This window comes from Mercenaria mercenaria, chromosome 9 (genome assembly GCF_021730395.1).
Source record: "Mercenaria mercenaria strain notata chromosome 9, MADL_Memer_1, whole genome shotgun sequence".
In the NCBI taxonomy this organism is placed as follows: domain Eukaryota; kingdom Metazoa; phylum Mollusca; class Bivalvia; order Venerida; family Veneridae; genus Mercenaria; species Mercenaria mercenaria.
In genome coordinates this window covers 66,342,442-66,365,971 of record NC_069369.1, presented here as the reverse complement: position 1 = coordinate 66,365,971, position 23,530 = coordinate 66,342,442, and the positions used below count along the sequence as shown (strand labels likewise).

General features: G+C 36.0%; 1 protein-coding gene across 1 annotated transcript; it reads right to left on the bottom strand.

Annotated features, from left to right (window-relative positions):
* Positions 1–361: 361 nt before the first annotated feature.
* Positions 362–18,436, bottom strand: LOC128559318 (uncharacterized). Its single transcript, XM_053550622.1, has 9 exons — positions 18,280–18,436; positions 10,304–10,461; positions 8,266–8,313; positions 6,537–6,597; positions 5,570–5,787; positions 3,288–3,498; positions 1,599–1,679; positions 937–1,047; positions 362–541 (listed from the first exon to the last, which is right to left on the bottom strand). The coding sequence occupies exons 2-9, from the start codon at positions 10,450–10,452 to the stop codon at positions 362–364; spliced, it is 1,059 nt and encodes a 352-aa protein (XP_053406597.1). The 5' UTR covers positions 10,453–10,461; positions 18,280–18,436.
* Between the last annotated feature and the right edge of the window lie 5,094 nt (positions 18,437–23,530).

The window sequence follows — 23,530 nt, the reverse complement described above, 5'->3', positions numbered from 1 at the left end:
GTCAAAATTATAGATAAAATTTCACATGTTAGATTTTTGCTTTTGTTGGGTTTAACCTCACATCAACACTATTATAGGTCATATGGCAACTTTCCAGGTTTGATGGTGGAGGAATACCCCAGGTGCCCCTCTGTGCATTATTTCATCACGGGCGGGCACCTAGGTAGAACCACCAACCTTCCATAAGCCAGGTGGATAGCTTCCTCATACGAAGAATTCAATGGCCCGAGTGAGGCTCAAACCCACATCAATGAGTGACAAGTGATTTGAAGTCAGAGACCTGTTAGATTTTTTTATCAGTAAGTAAATGTCTACATGTATGAGGCAGTCAAGTATGCCTAACACATAAAGGAACCTTTATCTAATATATATACTCACTACTCCAAAATCTCAAACTAAATTCTTTCAGCAGACGGACAGATGCACTGGACAATGGAGATGTAGGGGGGGGGGCAATCAATTCATTCTGTTGTCTGTATGGAGACTCGTAGCTGATCAACCTCTCCAGGAGTTTCTGGTACTGTTTGTGCATTGATTTCATCTGTAAATAGAGATAAAGATACTTTAATTAAATTTTTCTCTACATACAATGTATATCCTACAGTTTTCACAAAAACTGACATCCTATATCTTCTGCCCAAAATGATTTTTTTTTTCAATATATTTTCAATTAATATGAGCTTGATATAATAAGTATGTTGCAAGAAATTTGGCTATGTCCTTTACAAGCAAATAACTGACTTTAGGATATAAAACCTTCAGATTAGTTTGACTGAATAAACAGCTTTGGTTTTGATAAAAGCCAGTGCAGTAACTTCCAAATAAAGAAATACAAAATTTGCAATGATTTGACTGTTAAATACATAAGTAATGTTTTTAGATCAATCACTTCTAAAACCATAATTGGCAAAGGAGTCCTTCTAAGAAATACTTTACCTTAATGGACCTGTCTGACAATTGTGGCAGAGAAAAATGCCAGAACTTGTTGAGCAGGTCTGTAATATTTGTTCTCTCCCTTTGTTGCCACTGGTCATAACCAATCCGATTCTAGAAGGAAAACAAAGAAATAAAAGCAATAATGTTTCACATTGTAAGTCAACTTCTTACAACATCTTTATGTCACATGGTGGCAATATCAAGACAATTACAAAACTTTTATGTCATTTCCTTCCTTGCCAACAAGGTAACCTTGTAATAAAAAATCTTAATAACCCAGTTTCTCACATCTCTGTTCTCAATAGGTACATGTTTTATGCTTTTATCATGCATTCAAGTTTATTTACTTTCTTCAAAGATGAAAATTTTCAAAATGTACCATTAATTAATCCTTAGCCTGCTGGCGGTAAGTGATTCTGCCTTTGCAACAAGTGCAGACCAAGCAAAATCAGCCTGCACTACTATGCAGTCTGTTCATGGTCTACACTGTTTGCCATTCAGTCAGTTTATTTTAGTTAGCACCCCTTTTAACAGTTAATGGTATTGTCCAAATTGAAAGATGGGACTAGTTCATTACAGAAATTAAGCAGGGTAAGGGTTAACAATAAGGAACATCAGGCAACAAACAAGACAATGAAATTACACTGAACAAAAACCCATACCAGGTATGTTTTAGGGTTATAGTACGGGTTCTCGTTGTTTTCCAGGGCGATCAATTGCCTAACAAGTTCTTCTGCTAAAACCTGAAAAGATAAATATTTGTTTCACAATGCTGATGTCTCAAAATATGTTATTGACATTATTTGGTTACAGTCCATCATCTTAACAGAATGAAGGAAAATAAGAAAGGGAAATCAAATATATATAAGTTTAGTAACTCTCTATAATGTTATGAGTAAGTATCTATAAGTTTACAAAACCATTATTTGGCAGTGTTGGGGCATTGAGGTAGGTACAACACATTTCATTCTGTAGAAAGGACACTAAAACCAGATAATTATGTAGAACAACAATGTATTCATTGGTAGAACATCTAACTTGTGATCTGGGGGTTGGCATGCCCATGTCCAAGTGAAAGAGAAATCTGACTGAAGTCTATAAAATCCCATACTAAGGCACAAACATTGGCAAAAAAAGAGAGAAAAAGTCAGGAACCATAACTAGAACAAGCTGTAAGAACTTTCTCAACAATTTATGTAAAACAAATACATTTCAATAGAATTAAATGCCTATAAATCTCACTATATCTTTTGCTAAGGCCTAAGAAAATAATTGTTTGTTTCCGGTATCCCGACCTACCCTAAAGTTTTGGCCTGACCCTAAACGTTTTTATGGCCTTTGAGAATTTTTTATGCTTTAAACATGGTCAGTGATGTTAGAAATCAACTGACTGATGCTCTAAAGGCATAAACCCCTTATTTGTATTCATTTTTGACACAAAATTAATTTCCAACAAGAACTGTCTCCATAGGATGACACATGCCCCCGATGGCACTTTAAATGAATAGTTATGGCCGATGTTAGAGTTTAGGACCTTTGACCTATGGAGCTCGGTCTTGCGCGCCACACGTCGTCTTACTGTGTCACACATTCATGCGTAGTTATTTTAAAATCCATGCATGAATGACAAAGATATGGACTGGACACGCCCATCAATGCACTATCATGAAAAATGACCTTTAACTTCTAAGTGTGACCTTGACCTTTGAGCTACGGACCTGGGTCTTGCGGGCGACATGTCGTCTTACTGTGGTACACATTCATGCCAAGTTATTTGAAAATCCATCCATCGATGACAAAGATATGGACCGGACACGCTCATCAATGCACTATCCCTTAATGTCTAAGTGTGACCTTGACCTTTGAGGTACGGACCTGGGTCTTGCGCACGACACGTCGTCTTACTGTGGCACACATTCATGCCAAGTTATTTGAAAATCTATCCATCGATGACAAAGATATGGACCGGACACGAAAAATGCGGACAGACCGACAGACTGACCGACCGACAGACAGACATTTCAAAAACTATATGCCTCCCTTCGGGGGCATAAAAAGACCCACTTCTTAAAAAAAATATCAAACAAAAATTTTTTTACAGACCTACTACCTTAGTAACCTACCCTAACTTTTTAAAGCATGTTACCGAAAACAAAATCTTTCTTTTAGGCCTAAAACAAAACATAGCCTCACGTTCAATTCAACTGAAACACTTTATTTACTGTCAGCACTTACAACAAGAGAACACATTAGCTATAAACTTTAACAAACACACAAATACTTGCTAACTTACATAATGACAAGAATTTGAAGCTTGAAAAAGGCAGAGACAAGAAAAGTGGTAAACTTACTTTCTGTGGAGATTTTCTTTCAAGCTGTGCAGCTATGATTTCTTCATACTGATTGAATTTTTCTTGTGTGAGTCTGAATGCACGCCGTAAAAGTTCACACAACGTTTCTGCTGGAACCATAGCTGTATCCTCTTGTTCCTCCACCCCACTGTCATGCAGGGAGAGAGGTGTCATAGTACGATCATACTGCAACATACCTGCAGACACTTTTCTGCAAGTACAAAATAAACTAGAAGATACTTTTGTAAAAAAAGGGCATGTCTCCCCCAACGCGTAGTCGCATAGACAAGAAGTCAATAGGGGACAGGAGCAAAAGTCAAAGAGACACTGATGGTGGGCCACAACAGGGATAATCTACTTGGCATGTCCAACCATCCCACTAAGTTTCAACATTCTGGGCCTAGTGGTTCTCAAGTTATGAACTGGAAACGGATTTCCATGTTGAGGCCCCTTTGACCTTGACCTTTGATCAAGTGACCCCAAAATCAGTAGGGGTCATCTACTCTGCATGTCCAATCATCCTATTAAGTTTCAATATTCTGGGTCAAGTGGTTCTCAAGCTATTAATTGGAAAGAGTTTTCTATGTTCAGCCCCCTGTCACCTTGACCTTTGATGGAGTGACCCCAAAAACAATAGGGGTCATCTACTCTGTAAGTCCTATCACCCTATGAAGTTTGATGGTTCTAGGTCAAATGGTTCTCAAGCTATTTGCCGGAAATGGATTTTCATTTTCTGTTCACTGTGACCTTGACCTTTAATAGAGTGAACCCATAATCAATAGGGGTCATCTACTTTGCATGAACAATCATCCTATGAAGTTTCAACATTCTGGGTCAAGTGGTTCTCAAGTTACTGACCAAAAATGGTTTTCCATGTTCAGGCTCCTGTGACCTTGAACTTTAACAGAGTGACCCCAAAATAGGGGTCATCTACTCTGCATGTCCAATCATCCTATGAAGTTTCAACATTCTGGGTCAAGTGCTTCTCAAGTTTTTGATCGGAAATGGTTTTCCATCTTCTGGCCCCTGTGACCTTGACCTTTAACAGAGTGACCCCAAAATCAATAGGGGTCATCAACCCTGCATGACCAATCATCCTATTAAGTTTCAACATTCTGGGTCAAGTAGTTCTCAAGTTATTGATCGGAAATGGTTTTCCATGTTCAGGCTCCTGTGACCTTGACCTTTGACACAGTGACCACAAAAACAATAGGGGTCGTCTATTCCATAAGCCCTGCCATCCTATGAATTTTGAAGGTTCTAGGTGAAATGGTTCTCCAGTTATTGATCGGAAATTAAGTGTGACGGACGGACGGATGGACAGGGCAAAAACAATATGTCTACCACAGTGGGGGGAGACATACATATTGTATGCTATATGTTACAAACTGCGAACATCCAATATGACTTTTAATGTAGAACTTGGTATTTATAGCAGCTACTGTAAAAGCAGAAATTTTCGCAAGGGTTTAAATTTCGCTATACCGAGAGGCCCTATATCTCGTGAATATTAATCCTCGCATAATTATTCACCATTAGTATAATTCAAGTACAAGCAAAACACCACTTAAAATTTTGCGAATATTAAACCTTGGGAACATACTCAAAATTTCAAATTCGCGAAATTTTGACCTGGCAAAAATATGTGCTTTTACAATAAAAGATCTATGATTTGGAATTTGACAGGTGCAGTGGTGTAAAAGTAGAGCACTGGACTCCTTTTCCAGAGGTTATTGGTTAAAATCACAGTGAGATTGGGGTTTGACAGCGGTCTCTACAATCCCTTTTCCCAGACCGAGGTACTGGTATGACTACCAAGAAGCAGCCAAATGAATAGTTCACCTAACCTTTACCCTGTTAAGTGTCTTAAATGGACTGGTCTATCATTCAATTTAGGCAGTACCATTTATTATGCAAAGCGGTGTTCACTAAAAATTTACTGACTGAATAGCGAACAGTGCAGACCATGATCAGCCTGCACAGATATGCAGGCTGATCCTGGTCTGCACTGGTCACAAGGGCAGAATCACTTGCCGCCAGCAGGCTAAAGGTTAAAAAGTAAATACCATATCTAAAATAAATAGCTATAAACTAAAACTTGATATTCGTACATTTGTTGCAATAGTATGGATTTTTCATGGGCATGTGAGGACTATCTCATCTAAAATTCACAACCTGCAACAAAAAGCAAATGGTTCATCAACTGAAAAGTTAAAAAAAAAAACACCCTGAAACCTTGTTTATCAAAGAGAATTGTTATAGTGTTTTTACACCTAACATACCTTTTGGGGTAAGGTGAAATCTGTGTCCCAGATGGAATAGGTGTGGCTTCAGAAGGGGGATCTGGTGCCCCTAAAACTGGGAAAGCAGCACATTTCAAAGTCTGTTGGAAGACCTGAAACTCCTCTGCATCAAGACATACTACTGTATCAACATTTCCAACACTAGACTTCATCATAGCCCCTTCCTCTATACCACTGTCTCTTCCATCATTTCTCACCTGTCAAATGCAGTCTATTTATAGCACAGAATCTCAATGATGTTAAATTGAGCAAATTTACTAAAGAACTCATTTTTCAAATTAACATTAATTTCATCTGTATGCTTTATGTCATATATATTAGAAATACTGGGATTGTAAAGGTGGACCAATAGTTAACTTCAAACAGACATTTTTGAATGTGCATTACAATATCAGTACTTCTTAAATATAAACAAAATACTGTGAAATCATTAATATTCGTGGGGGACTAATTTTCTTGATTTAGTGGTTGAGTCAATCCATGAAATTTAATCCTAATGAACAAGTAAAATTCCCATTCATTTTATGTTCAAAAGCTGAAATCCACCAATTCATATCCCCACAAAACTGCCGCTACGACCAAAACCACGAAATTTTATGCCCACGAAATTAAATGATTTCACAGTATTACTGTTAGTATATATTTATGTATAAGACAGCAGCCACATTGTGAAATCTTCAACAATAAGAAACAAGAAGGAGTGTAGCATCTATCCAACTCAGTGTTTCCCTACTTTTTCAAAGCATCTCTAAGTCAGGCTCTTATTAATTATCTTTGAAGATATTGTATATTTTGTACTTGCTACATGAATAAATACTAGAAAATTTGAAAATGGTTTGTATATGATAGGTTTAAAAGTGAGGTAAACACTAAATATGTTTTAGAGAAAAGTGTCACTTATGAAGTAACTGCCCATTCAGATGACTTTGTTATAAAAATTTCATACCAGTCTAACACTGAAGAATCTCTGTTTACAAGCTGCCAGCAGAAGACAACATTTCCTTTGTCTGAAATAAACAAGCATACATTGTACACAATTTGAACACCATTTACATGCATGAGATAAAAAAATTTTTGTTTCTTTTTGGTAAGTTTTAAGTCACAATCAATTCAGATCATACGGATGATTTCCAGCTTTTATAGTTGAGAAAGACTTCCAGATCACCCTGAGAATTACTTCTGACACATACATTCTTTCTAGCAGAGGTATTATTTCTGGCATAGGCATTATTTCCAGCATAGTCACTGTTTCCAGAACAGGCACTACTTCTGGTACAGGCACTGTTTCCAGCATAGGCATAATTTCCAGCAAAGGCACTATTTCCAGCAAAGGCACTATTTCTGGCACAGGCTCTGTTTCCAGCATAGGCATTATTTCTGGCACAGGCACTATTTCCAGCAAAGGCACTATTTCTGGCACAGGCACTGTTTCCAGCAAAGGCACTATTTCTGGCACAGACACTATTTCCAGCAAAGGCACTACCTCTGGCACAGGCTCTGTTTCCAGCATAGGCATTATTTCTGGCACAGGCACTATTTCGAGCAAAGGCACTATTTCTGCCACAGGCACTGTTTCCAGCAAAGGCACTACTTCTGGCACAGCACTATTTCCAGCAAAGGCACTATTTCTGGCACAGGCACTGTTTCAGGCAAAGGCACTATTTCTGGCACAGACACTATTTCCAGCAAAGGCACTACTTCTGGCACAGGCACTGTTTCCAGCATAGGCATTATTTCTGGCACAGACACTATTTCCAGCAAAGGCACTACTTCCAGCACAGGCTCTGTTTCCAGCATAGGCATTATTTCTGGCACAGGCACTATTTCCAGCAAAGGCACTATTTCTGGCACAGGCACTATTTCCAGCAAAGGCACTATTTCTGGCACAGGCACTGTTTCCAGCACAGGCACTATTTCTGGCACAAGCATTATTTCCAGCAAAGGCATTATTTCTTGCACAGGCATTATTTCCAGAACATGCACTTTTTTCCAGCACAGGCATTACACGCATTATTTCCAGCACAGAGGGGCAGCTAGTAGAGTCACAAACCTTTAGCAAACCACCTAAAGGGTCCCATGAATAACACATTATCAAATGTGCGCTTGCTAAATAATAAACAATTTAACAACAAAATATATTGCTTTTTACTAAAAACAACTGTAAAATAGCTGTATTAGCTTAATGATTGGTACAGGATTGATATGCAATTTATCTTATAGAAAATAATGACTGTTTAAAGACACTGACCTCCAGATTGAACAACCACAAACAAAAATTAAAATTTAGATATAAGAAAAATATTGCTACATTTCTTAAGAAGGCTTGAAACTTAGTTACTGGCGTATTAGGTGTTTTCAAACTTGGGAAGAGTTTGTAACTGGGTACCGGTAAAGTGCCTTATTTGTAAAACTTTATATTTAACGATCGTTAAGTATGAATTCCTCCATGGTGTACTGGTCAGGAGATATCCGGACTCGGACATGTTGTTTTTTTCTTGATTTCAGATTTTTTAAGATAACTTAGAAACAAAAACTTATGCCCTAATGTTCTTAATTTAACCAGACTTGAATTTTAAAGAAAGACCTTTTTTGCAAAATCTAGAGTCCAGTCCCTTTAAACCATAGTACTAAAGTATGTTAATGCACAGAATAGATGAAGCATATTAAGTACTTACTCTAAGCTCATAAAGTAATTGTGGATATTTCGTGTAGAGGTACCATGCCTGAAACAATAAAACATAAAATCAAGAGTCAGTGTTCAAAGTCTGGGTCTGTATTCATCAATGTCCAAAGTCTGGATCTGTATTCATCAATGTTAAAGTCTGGGACTGTATTCATCAATGTTCAGAGTCTGGGTCTGTATTCATCAACATTCAAAGTCTGGGTCTGCATTCATCAATGTCCAAAGTCTGGATCTGTATTCATCAGTGTCCAAAGTCTGGGACTGTATTCATCAACATTCAAAGTCTGGGTCTGTATTCATCAACAATCAAAGTCTGGGTCTGCATTTATCAGTGTCCAAAGTCCGGGACAGTATTCATCAACTTTCAAAGTCTGGGTATGTATTCATCAACATTCAAAGTCTGGGTCTGTATTCATCAACTTTCAAAATCTGGGTCTGTATTCATCAATGTTCAGAGTCTGGGTCTGTATTAATCAATGTCCAAAGTCTAGGTCTGTATTCATCAACAGTCAAAGTCTAGGTCTGTATTCATTAATGTTCAAAGTCTGGGTCTGTATTCATCAATGTCCAAAATCAAGGTCTGTATTCATCAATGTTCAGAGTCTGGGTCTGTATTCATCAATGTCCAAATTCTGGATATGTATTCATCAGTGTTCAAAGTCTGGGACAGTATTCATCAATGTTCAAAGTCTGGGTCTGTATTCATCAACGTTCAATGTCTGGGTCTGTATTCATCTATGTTTGAAGTCTGGGTCTGTAATTCATCAATGTCCAAAGTCTATGTCTGTATTAATCAATGTCCAACGTCTGGGTCTGTATTCATCAACATTCAAAGTCTAGGTCTGTATTAATCAAAGTTCAAAGTCTGGGTTTGCATTCATCAATGTCTGAAGTCTGAAAATTTTGGCTTACACTTTAAAATGCTAGATTTTCTTTGAAATATTTTATCTGAAGCTACAGAATTTGTGTCATGTGATGTTGGTGATGAAAAAAGACAACTAATTTATGTTTAAATCAAATCCATTTAGTTATAACAGAGATTATACCAAAACAAATTCAATCTATAGATCCTTGTCACAGGCATTCTCTAAATATCTGCATGCATGACCAAAAAAAGGGGAAAACTTTTTAAATAAAAAGGACATACAGATGAACTTTGCCATAACATAGTCATTTTTTTTTCAGACTAACATAAAAAACAAAATTTATCTGCATGGGTTCCAGAGATATTCCAGATAAACATCATGGATAGATGTGATGTCAATCAAAGGACAAACAAAGTGATTCCTATATAGCATCACAAACTGAGTATGGTGGGTGTATTACAAGGACTAACATAAAAACATACATTTACAGAAAAGGGCAAATCCAGTCTATGGCAGGACAGAAAATAAGGTAACAAGACAGTCTGAAAGACAGCTATAGCTGTTATAGATAGTGAAAGGGTTGATGGTATTGGATGGAACCATTAAACATTCAACTTATGACCTTGACCTTGTGCACATTGTCTTGATAAGGGGAATATTATAGCCAAATCATAATAAAATCCTTTAAGGGGTTTACGTCTCAGATACAGAGCACACTTAAAATGGAAGGCTCAAACATCTGACCTTGAGTTGTGACCTTGACCTTGAGCCAACATGGCTAACTCATGAGTTCTGCATATCGTCTTGATGAGGTGATCAACTGACCAAGTTTCATGAAAATCCTTCAGGGGGTTTAGGAGATACAGAGTGGACATAAAATGGAAGGCTCAAATATTTTACCCTGATTTGTGACCTTGACCTTGAGCCGACATGGCTGAGTCATGGGTTTTGCACATCGTCTTGATAAGGTGAACATTTGACCCAAGTTTCATGATTATCCTTCAAGGGGTTTAGGAGATACAGAGTGGACACGAAATCTTACTAAGACGGACGGGCAGACGGAAGGACGGTTGGAGACCATTCCTATAACCCCCCACCACTTGTGGAGGGGGTTTAAAAATGTAAAAACGTAAATCAAAAATATGATTTGCAACAAATACATACTGCAGTATACACATTCCAATATCTGCTGGTTCCTGTTCCAGGCTGTCCTCCCGGTCATCAGTTATCCCCCCTTGCGACCACACCCGAGACTCCGTCTCTGTGGAAACATGCAGAATAGTCTCAGGCTGTAACTGTGTACCTTCAGACATTGCAAAGTCCTACAGAAAAATATAACAATTGTAGTTACTATAACACATCAAAGAGCTCATTTTATAACAGTGTCATCTACTTCAATATGACCACCCATTTTTGCCTTATAACACACCTTTGCCTGGACTGGTACCCATTTATTTTCAAGACTTCTATCCTTTAATGCAAGGCATGAGACAGGTAGACAACCAGTCACCAGTCCTTAAGTAGCTGACAACTTACCACCTAGCTTCCATTGGGGATTCGAACTTTAGCACACAATACCCAAGGATTATACTTTGACCACTAAGACATGGTATGTTAGTTATCCAGAAATGTTAAAATAGAACAGTATCACACAGTGCAGTGACTGCCTAAGACTTCAAACATATTACATTACATATGTCACTCAACTGATAAATTTTAAATTGTAGCATTTCACTGACAGAAGTGAAGAACATGAAAGGACCAGAACAGTTTCAATGGAAACATTTTAATACAGGTGACACAGACACTCTCAAATACAACTTTAACACAACATCAGTCAACTAAATTTTGTTCTTACCGCTTGAAATGAAACTCTCTTGAATGATCTCCCTTTAAAATATTTAGTTTCCATCTTAGAACTTCTTGTGAATTATGAAGCTGTATAGTAATATCCAATATTTTGCAAACTAATTAAATTTTTGATCTATGGGTAAACAATAGCAAACTATGTCATATCAAATTGATATCACTGTAGATAAAAGTACAAATGTTTAGTAAAAATTGAGCAAAGACTAATGATAAAAAGATACTATGTATATTAGCTGTAACTGTAGGTAAATTACGACCCAGTTAAGATAAAAATAGTTCTCTTTCCTTTAATATCACAACTATTTTTTTGCACTAGCCATAAAACAGTTGGTGTTTATGTCCATGTTGAACAAACATGTGTTTCCTCAATCCTCATTTGTGTTTCTTCATTTGTGAGTTTGACTTGAACATGTAATAAAATCGCACTTGCCCTGCAGGACAATCTGCAACCTGTGGACTTCTGTTTTTAAAATGACATATAATAATAAAGTACTAGAGTTTTGAAATATTTTTTGTTTAAAAAAAATCAGCAAAAGTTGTATAATGACAGTGCGTTTGACAACTTGAAACCCTTCAACATAATACTAGCTTACATACAAAAGCTTCAGCAAATTTTTTGAAGATGATAATAATTTTTGCTAAAAAATAAGCCAGAGTTATGAAACTTGTCATGTGAGGTCATGATGACATACACGTACATATTTCTTTATTAAAGTCTCATCCATATACATTCAAGTTAAAATAACATTACAAGCAATGCACAATGTACATGGCCATTCCAATCGGAATTACGAAAGACTATTATAAACAGCTATAAAAATCATCACATTTAAAATTATCACAAAAGCTCTCATATTTATACACTATACCTCATTAATAATGCACATAGCCTACTTACAGATAAAACTGAAAAGTCAAAACATGTGTGGAGAACCTGAAAACATCCTGGGACTTAGGCACACAACTTTCACAATTTTTTTTTGTTAAAAAGGGGCATACTTTTAACAAAAAAATAGCAAGAGGTATGTAACTTGCCTCTACAGGTTATCTCATCAACCAAAGACGTGGGTAAAGTTTGAAAGCATTTGGCATTGTAGTTTTAGAGAAACCAGCTTACATGCAAAACTTTGTGTCTCTGACACCAGCACAGATGAAAATATGACAACAAAAGCTCTACTACTGTGAAATCATTTATACTCGTGGGGGACAAATTTTCGTTGATTTCGTGGTTGAGTCAAACCACGAAATTAAATCCCAACAAACAGGTAAATTTTCCATTCATTTTATTTTCAAAAGTTGAAATGCACGAATTCATATCCCCATGAAATTGCCGTTTTGACCAAAACCACGAAATTTCATGCCCACAAAATTAAATGATTTTACAGTATCTGAAAAATTTCAAATAGATGAGGTAATTGTGATGAAGTTTTCTACAGCAGGAAATGAACATATTTTATTTGAAAACAGATAGTATTACAAACTGTGGACAAAATGACATCCTGGTACATGTATTTCACAACCATAATTTATTTTCCTCATTTCTCTGAATTATGGAAGATGTTGACTATGATATCAGGAATTTCTCTGAAATATGTAAATGTCTGATGTCATAAAAGCTGGGCAGATGATATGACACAAATATCACTAGGAGTATAATTCTCACATCTTTTTTCTCTGAAATGGTGTGCTTTAGAATTAAACCTATATGAGACTGTGTGAACTTTTATATTTAAGTTTACTTATCGCCACCACAAGTTGCCCTTATAGCTGAGAAAGCTTTAAAAGAAATGCTAGTAATTGTAAAGTTTTGGCAGGTAGTGTGAGATATAGAAAATACTCCCAATTCCAGAGGTCTTTCCTCTGAACTTTAACCCAAGTGCAAGGTGTAAAGCACACTTCACAGGGTCTTGATTTAAGATTACTAGTAATTTGATAAAGAGTTCAGCATCATCTGGGGTTTAAACATTATATCCTTCCATTTGTGAAACCAGTGCACCAACTTATCACTGAGGAGTGAAGACTATATATATATATACTTAGTAACTTTGTATGTAGAGGGCAGCATCAGGATCTTCTGTTTGCGAAGCCAGTGCACTTACCACAGAAGACTATGATCTTTTATGCAATGCAGTTATGTGGCTGTTTATGAAGCTGTTTCACAGCTGAAAGTTGATACATCAGGCAACTAACATATTGGAAACATTTATCGTGTTATGATTTTTGAGTTGCAATATCAAAATGTCCCACAATTTTCACAATATTAAGAAGGAACAAGCAAATTCGATGAATTGGAATCCCCCGCCGAAAGGGTCAGAGTTGAGGAACGACAAAAAAAATATATCCAGCAAAAAGTTAAGAATGTTACCAAGAAGCAAATAATTTCATTAGTCAAAATCAAATTAAAAGAAAATGAATGGTTTGTTTGGGTGGGGGTGGGGTGAGGATACAACAGTTTACATGTTGATTATAAATATTGATAGAAAACGAAAAATGAAAAAAATTGGGGGGGGGGGGGGGGGGGGGGGGGGGGGTGACCAAGGTAAGGTGGTGACCAGGTGTAGGTACACAACATCACATGTTTATAATAAATGTTCATGGAAAAGAATGGAAGAAGTTTAATGAAATTCTTCCAATTGGTTGGTTTGTTATGTACAGATCTGTGGATTTTTAAACAATTAAAGGGCAATAACTATATGGAAAATTGACCAATCGAAAAAAAACTTGACGGGCATCGTCGCAGTACCTTGGTTCATGTCTACTTCAAGTTTGATGAAATTCTACCTGCTAGTTACTGAGAAATGGCTGCAGACGGACATTTTTCATTAAATCAAGGGCAATAACTCTGAGGGAAATTGACCAATCAAAAAAAAACTTGACGGGCATCATCGCAGTATGTTGGTTCATGTTTATTTCAAGTTTCATGAAATTCTACCAAGTAGTTACTGAGAAATGGCTGCGGACGGACGGACTGACGGACAACGCCATTTCAATACCCCCCTCCCGATTTCATCGGCGGGGGATAAAAAACAAGACAGAAGAAACAAATATCTACACTTTTTAACACTTTCTTTTCATTAAAGAATTTATCTTTGTATTCATCATACATGTTTAAATAGTTAATGAAATCAAACACAAATGTTATCAGGTACTCACAGATAATGAATTTATTATCTAATCTTAAAGATTTTAATTGTTATAACATTATATTTATGGTAATTGAGGTTTTCCAAAGATAAACAACTAACCCTAACCCTACAGAGTAAGGTACCAAAAACTAAAGAATTCTCCCAAAATATATGCATTAACAAAAAAAAGATTGCTTAACTGAAATTTTAAAAACCAATCAAAACAGGTAAATTTACAGCTGCATATACATAGTTCATGGAAAAAGAAAACAAACATATTTGGTTCTATTCTGTTTAGGGTGCTTATAAACAAAACTTGTTGGCCTGGAAATAATAATGTAACTATTATTAAAAATCTATACAATGAATAAACCAAAACACAGCATACTAACCATCTTTTGTTTATGCTGTGTACCATAGTATTTAAACAGTGGTTTCATTTTATATCCTTGTGAAACTGGATATGCTTGTTTGTGAAACTGAACTGTGTTTGTTAGCAGGAATTTAATATTCTGTTTCATACACAAAAATAGAATATAAGTCACTGCATTTATATATTATCATCCTTTTTAATTTAACATCAGTGATAATACTATATTCAAATAAAAGCATACAAAATTCTGTCTTCCAAATTTGCACCCACCCTTTCCTATTGGCATTTACATTTCTGAAAAATAAGCTAGGAAAGGCGTATAGCTGAGACCTTTTTCCTAGTATGCAGGGATGATGTAGGGGGTATGACTGTATCTTGTCCCAGATTTTTTTTAAAGTGAGATGTCAAATGGTGCATTTTGTGTATGACTGAAGTAAAAATAGTGGGAAAAAAACCTTGACCTTACAAAATGGTCAAAAAGATGTGAACATGCTGCTGCGATCATGCCTCCATTGATTTGATACTTGTTTGTGGGATATTCGCAGGAAGACCAATGAACTTAGAAAATTGTAACCTTTTGGTAAACTGTTTATGAAGAACTTTTTTAAGAGCAGGTAATTATAGATCAATCAAGTAAGGTCACAGTACGAGTCTAAGTTAATTACAACCAGATATTTTTGACATTTCAAAATATACCAAGTACCATGGTATGAAAAAATTCAGACATTAACAATTTTTTATTTGTTACAGTCAGTGCTTGAGTTTATGGAATAAATTTATATTCCTGATTCCTATTAATTCATTTGTTTTTACACTTTTTCTGTACAAGGTATTTTGTGGGCAATTTCTAGCTAGGTTTTGCTTTGTAGTAATGATTCTCAGATAGTTTGTGGCAATTGTTCACAGCAACAAGTTTGTGGGATGATCGCAACAACTTATTCACGGGAAGCTCACAGTTACTTGTTCGCGGGAAGTTCGCAGCAAATCTCATTTGCATGTGAAAAGTGAACACCAAACAAACATCCTGCAATCATTGTATTTATTTTTAAGTTATTGTGTTTGCAACATGTTCACCTGATATTCGCAGCCTGACCGCAACAAGTGTTCACGGCAAACTATAATATTTCAATAAGGGTGTTCTGTATTATTTTACTACATCTATGTGTATGTGAAAGATCAACACATTGTTAGTGCAGTCTTGGTAGGGTAGAAGTTAAAACTTTCTGGTACATGTGAAAATTTTAAAACAAAGAGAGGTCACCCTGCAAAGCAATTTTAACTATAAACATATATGTATACTTGGAACAAAAATTTCATACAACTACGATGATTTTGTATGAAGCAAACTTTGTTGATACAGGCTCCTTACTGTAACCAAATATACATAATGGTCTAGATTATCCAGTTCAATTACGTTTGCTTGCACATGCATATCTGCATGATGGTATTTCAATGGTCTTGACCCCAAGCGTCAACAAAGCTTATAAATCAAAGGCCTGAAGGGCCTGAGAGTCGGCTAATGATTGATGTACTGGTAGTATAGTCTACCAATTTCAGTTTGTTTTTAGTTGGGTTTTTTTCACCCAACTGAACAAATGTTAATGAAATGGACATTCAATCGATGCCTAGTAAAACTTTGATTGACATAATACAAGTATCTAAACCCAATATATTTCTCTAAAATTGAAGGGGGATTCGCAAAAATAAAAATGTTGAAAGTACAAACTACAATTTGACAGCTGACCATGACTTTATATATTTTTCCAGTAAACATTTGCCTCCGGCATTACCAAAACAGGCAATTATCAGCTGGTATATATTTGCACATGATAAAAATTGAATATGACAATTTATATATTGAAATTTTATAGCGCGGATTGCCACATACAATTTGTAACGGATGGACGAAAGAACTGTTCAGATATTTTACAGATAAAGGGCCTGGCGATAATCGTGTCATACATTAGGTATTTTTCAATCATATCATAAGTGATGTGAATTTAAAGTATACTTACTTTTGCGTTTTAAGCCGAGTGTCAATATATAGTGTCATGAATGTTTACACTGACAGGAAAATTTGCGCATTCGAAACTAAGGGACATTACTCGGACTAGCTACCAATTTCAGAAAAGATATTAATAAATGCAGTTCTTTTTTAGTTAAAACCATCACTTATTCTATTTCAGACCTGTTAACCCCTTCAAAACCATGTCAGTAGTCCCCAAGTCCATGAACTTTCAATCATCCATTTTGATTCATGTAGACAGACAGGCCCAGACTGGGCTGAAAAATGTTTGAGCCATTTTTACGTGGTCGGTAGCAGGCTGGTTGTGGGGAGGAGTGTTCCTTCCCGCTTTGAATTGCAGTCAGATTTTGAAATGGGCATTGTGGCAGCTGATAAAAGGGCAAATGTATCAAACTGTAAAGTGGTAATATGAGGGGAGGGTATGGGAGGATACCCTCTCCTGCAATTAGGGTTTAGGGTATAACCACAAGAAAATTTTGAAAATGTAGACCCTTGATACAGCCTTTGGTGCGTTTTCTAACTGAAAATTATATGTTTCAATTTCTAAATATTACATAGATTCTTTTTACTATTACAATATCAAAAGTATGAATGACTGTGACTTCATATTTTTACTTTCAGGTCATGCCTCTGGACTAGAATATAAGTCTGATATACATTCTATGTATGTGTTATAAAAATAAATTCTAGAATCATTTCTGTTACAATAATATCTATCATGTCTGTTACTTGAATGTTAAAATTTGATAACACAGCTCGATGTTTATCCAAAATATTATATCCGGATACAATTACACTTTTCTAAATACTCCCAAAATCTTCAGTTTCAACAATATGTTTTACAAATTGTGATGATACAAAAACAGTTTAGCAGCAATTTTTACGGTGAAATTACCTCTTTAATACTTAAATCATTTCATAAAAAAATTGAGTTGAGTTGGAAATTGTTTTCTTCTTCGTCAAAGCAGTCTAACATAGACGATCTACTTTCGATTTCAAAAACTACAATTAAATGTTTCGCCGATTTGTGTATTTGTTTATAATTAAACAAACCAGTAAGAGCTTCTTCTCCCAATAATTTATCCACTTACTGACTGCATTCAACCCATGTGTCATCATGAAACGCAGAATAGGTGACGGTTTCATTTTTTGCGACCTAGCTGAATCGTAAGGAAATTATCCGAACCAGTCAAAATTCCAGAAAGGTTACGATTTAGGACAAAGTTGTATGTAGACGTTTGCATTTTCGCCACTCGCGATTTTGCATCATTTTGATCTGGCCGATCTTCGTAGTATTTTTTCGGTAAACCGAAGTCCGTATTTTCAAACGCAAAGTCATAGAAGTGTTGTTATAAACAGGTCTCCTGAGAAACTGATGAAGTTGATCATGTGAAGTTTGAAGCAAAAACAAATACTTTTACATTGATGCTCATAAAAAAACAGACCTTCAAAAGTTTAAATTTACAAAAAAAGTCCACAAATAACAACTTTACAGTCTTTCAGTTTTCAAAAGGAAAAAAATTGATTAAAAATATATTATCAATATTTAAAAAAACAAGTCCGTGGTAGATACATGTATTTGAATTGATGAAGTTGTAGCGCAACAGATTTCTTGCTCAATTTCTGGTTAGGTTTCAATATTGGTTTTGTTTCAACTCAGAGATCCGACCGTAACAGAACATAAACATCTCTGAAGCTGACTTTTTGGAAATCTGTTTTAGCTAGATTTCGAATAAAAGTTCACTACCTTTAAAAGGATGTCAGCTCAATCTCTTCCTTTACACGTCAGCAACAACTGTAAAACTTTAGTACTTTTACATTTTCCTTTTCCATCTCTATATTTTTTACAACGTATGTCTTATTTTATCGTTTCCTGGTGGATTTCGATTTTCGCTTGTCATCCGCCATTTTGAACAGTCACATGATCAGGAGCTTTCTAAATGCGCGGAAAGTAAGCATTTTCGCGAAAAAGAGATTGTTCGCCAAAAAAATAAAAGAAAACGCACACCTATCTATTTACATAAGTATTTATAAAAGATAACAACACAACTACTCCAGATCTTTTGGACAGGCAATCTTATCCTACAGCACCACATATTCATGTAAACTCCAAAGGAGTTATGAAACAGTTATAAAAAAGTTTATGGACCCCGTTGGAAATAAGTTTTTGCATGTAAATGCCAAAGCTTTACGGGCAATCCAGTGCACTATCTTCTATTTGAAATTATAAATACTGGTATTACAACTATCCAGAGGTGATATCGATATCTTTTACATTTTTTGTTTCAGTAACTATATATTCAAAACAAGAATAACATCCTGTGATAAATTATAATCAATATTATATGATAGATGACTTTACTATTACAACTGTGATATCTGTGAAATACTGTGATAATTTATTATGCTTTGAAATTTGTTTTGACATGAAGTGCACAAATAAAATTATTATTATTATTATTATTATTATTATTATTATTATTATAAAACACCAATACTTCGAAAGCAGTTGGACCTGATAGCATTCCAAATATTATATTAAAAACTTGTGCAAAAGAACTTTCAATAGGTCTAAGTTTAATATTTCAATTTTCGCTAAATACTGGTAAACTGCCGAACGATTGGAGAAATGCAAACATATCACATGTATATAAGAAAGGGGATAAGCATACAGCAGAAAACTACCGATTAGTTAGCCTAACCACGGTAACCAGTAAAATATTGGAACATATAATATGTAGTCATTTATTGTAGCACTTCGAAAAACATAACATTTTGACTACATTAAATCATGGATTTCGATCTGGATACTCTACAGAAACCCAACTATTAGTGACAATGCATGATCTATTTACATCTTTTGAAAAGAAAATACAAGTAGACGTAGCAATCCTGGATTTAAGTAAGGCATACGGTGCCTCATGATCGACTTTTACATAAGATGTCACATTACGGAGTCAACGGTCAACTGTTATCTTGGTTATCCTCCTTCCTTAAAGATAGATCGATGAATGTTGTGGTTGAAGGTGAACACTCGAGAAGCATACATGTAGACTCTGGGGTACCACAAGGGACTGTCCTCGGTCCTCTCATGTTTCTTTGCCATATAAATGACCTACCTCTTTGTGTAAAGTCACAGGTTAGGCTTTTCGCAGATGACTGTTTATTGTATAGACAAATACGTAATATTTCGGATCAAATTAAACTCCAGAAAGATCTTGTCACCCTGGAACACTGGGCTACAACGTGGGGTATGAAATTTAATGCAAAAAAGTGTTACATCTTAAGTGTAAAAAGTAAATCAACCTATTTCTATGAACTGAATGATACTATTCTGAAATATGTGGACTCTAACCCATATCTCGGATTACTTATATCAAATGATTTAACTTGGTCAAATCACATTACAAATATTTGTAAAAAAAGCTAACTCAACGCTTGGTTTCCTGAGACGTAATCTGAAACATTGCCCGGTGGAGTGCAGGAAAACAGCTTTCATTGCCTTAGTAAGATCACAACTGGAATATGGTTCGATCATACGGGACCCATATCTGAAGAAAGATATTGATAAATTGGAAAAAAATCAACGTCTGGGTGCTCGTTTTATCCTAAATAATTACAAATCTCTAGAAGAAGGGTGTGTAACACAGATGCTCAACACTCTCCAACTCAACTCTCTACAAAATCGTCGTGTTTACAACCGACTGGTGATGCTCTACAAGATAGCAGGGGGTATGGTGCCGGCAGTGGACGCAAATAATTACCTGACAAATAAACCTACTAGACGATCAATAAAGGTGAAATCGTATACAAACTTTACAACATCTAATATACTAGACAGACAGATATCTAATAACTCTCGTTCGTACATAATACCGCATGCTCACACAAATCAGTTTAAAAACTATTTTTTCGTGGAAACACTTGTGCATTGGAACCACCTAGAGGATAGTGTAGTGTGCGCATCTACAGTCGAGGGTTTTAAGAAAGCCCTCCCAGATCACTTCTAGCCTCCTCCCCGTAGAATAGAGAATGGATGTTACGCGTCCGGTTAGACACTTCCTGTAGCCTATATTGTTTGTGATTTTCGGTGAAAATGTAGGTTGTGTATTTAGGGTAAATTCGGGTAACTGAGCCACCCGGGTAACTGAGCCACTTACCGATTATACCCGAAATTTTCCGATAACGGTTGTTTCCCCTTTGTAATAAGCTGCCATTTGCTTTCTGAGAAGAAAACAAAGTTTTGCAGGCGGGAAAATTAAAATTTTGAATTATCATCTCTGAAAGTTGGCATAAATAAATGATCGTAGTCTAGTAAGTACCACGTAAATTTCTCATGTTAGAATTGTGGAATATACCTGCTGTACAAATCTGCGATTTAAAGTGTTAAGTTTAGATAAAGTTAAATGTTTATGTTTTGAAAGAAGTGTAAACAAACCGCTTCAAATGATGCGGGTAAGTATTGCATATTGCAAATAAGCTTTAATTAAGCGATCAATTTGTACCCGGACTCTTATCCAGTACAGGAAATGCGGATCTTCGCTCAAAAACGAAACATCGTGAACATTCTTGCCAATGTTAATATTACACTAAAACAGGTTTACAGAGGCTTTTAAAAGCAGCTTATTGTGCACAAGGAAAAAATACATCGTTTATATTAATGAAAATAAGGGAGATGGCATATCAAAGTCAAAATTGTTAGTTTTGGTCTAATTTCTTTTATCCGCTAATGTTACACTTTAAAACATAGCGCACGTTTGTGCCAATTATGAAAATTACGCCGAATAAATCAATCATGGTTGATTGATGTTTTACCATATAAAATGGAGCAATGGGTGTATTTGTTCTAGAATGAGCAAACGCACGTTAGTGGTGATACGCGGTCAGGAATAGTACATAGTATTTATTTATGTCCCTGAAATGGTCAACTTATACAAGATTTTTAAGTCAGGAAAGAACTTGACTTTTACAATAAAGCCGAATAATTTCACTTGGTAAAAGCTATGGAGCTGTTCTTGAAACCTTCAAAGTATTTCGTTTATGCATGTTAGCTTTGCAAAAAAGATTAAAGAACGATCCAATTTTCGAGCTACAGTCACTTCATGACAAAACATTTCCAGTTCATTTAGGAAAAACAAATACCCCCAGTGATTCTTATTAGACAGCCTGAGCGCTATGAAAATGTATGCGTAGATGGGTAATGTATGACCTGTATTTACTGTTAAGCTGGAATATTTCTTCCTTACCGTAAAACGCGCATGCGCTTTATTATTGTTAACAATCACAGTGGTTAAGCTTTATTCATTCCACAAAAAAAAGAAGAAAAATAAACTAACCACTAACCTTACCATGTGAACAGATCACACCACTGACTACTCGTGAACAATTATCCTAGGGTGTCTGTATGAGCAGTTGCTAACGTTATCAAACAAGACAAACCGTTTGCAAAGAATATAGAGACTGAAGTCAAATAAGTATAAATTATTTGACATAATTATCCATGTTTCTGTATAAGATGGAGGAAGGGCGTATACAGCCATCAATCTCATACACTATCAGCAATCACTCGGACAGGAACGAAAGGGAACGGGCCAGGCAATACGAGACGTAACGTAACAATACAGAAAACACTGTCAACAGTAACGCTGTTTTCAACCTGTGAGATATGATATTGAGGGAATTTGGTCTGGCAACTGTAGCTTCAACGTACAGCTTCAGATTTCTACTCGGGACAATAAGCTGATGTTTGTTCGTGAAATTGTGTATAAATCTAACTAGTGAATATCATCATTTTAGTACTACTTGTACTTACATCGGTGGTCAGTACTCGACTGACCACTACTTTATTTAAAAGAGCGCTGTGATAAAGACATGTGTCTTACGACGGCCTGTCAAAGGCAGTTGAGTTATAAATATTGTATCCGGTATCCTAATCTTGACCTAAAAATAACAAGATAGTCAATCATCCTATGAAGTTTGAAAGTTATAGGCCTAAGCTTTCTCCACAAATTGATCAGAAATCGTTTTCAATCTTAAGGTAACAGTAATCTGGTTCCTTGACAAACTGACGTACCCCAAAACTAATAGGCGTCACTTCTGACAGATAATCATCCTTAGACATTTAAGTTTTAAGGCCAGAACTGCTCCAGACTTTATACGGAAACAGTTTTCAATGTAATGGTCATTTTGCGTGTTTTATAACCAAAACAATGGGGTTATTTGCCGATGACAGGCAATAAATTAGCTACAAAATGAAGTTTAAAAGCAGGAGGCACAAACATTCTTTAAGTATCGAACAGAAACTGTTATCAGTTGACGTTGGACCTACAGGCACGTAAAATAACAGGGACAGTTTGCTGATCACAGGCATTCATCCTAAGATGGAAGACAACAGGCCAAATATTTCTCTAGTTATAGAAGGCTTTGAGCCCACTATGATCTTGACTCAATGACCCCAAAACACGATGGGTCATCTGCTGACCACTGGCAAATATCCCATCAAATTTAAGTCAGTAGGCTAGTGCTCTAAGGTACTGATACTAAACCATTTCCTGTCATTGTGGCCTTGACCTCTGATCTACCGATTCCCAAAATAGTAAGTGTAATCTACAAACCACATGCAGTCATCCTTTGCAGTTTCACAGCCGTCACCCAAAACGTTCTTTATACATCAAGCAGAAATCATTGTCAGTCTCAAGGTTGCTCTGATCTTGACTTTTCATCTGCTTATCCTCTAAAAGATAGGGGTATCTACTGACCACAGGCAATCATATTATGAAGCTTGTATTGTGAACTAGACCTTTGACCCTCCCAGAATAGGGGCCATCTACTGACTACAGTTTTTTTTCCAAAACAATTGTTAGTCCAAACATTCTTATGTGACGGATTGGAAACCAGATGGTCCATTAACAGAGAGAAATTAAACCCTCTATTTTTCAGAGGAAACAATGAAATGATTGGCAAATATCTTGCCTTCTGCATCCAAGGTTTCATGAAAC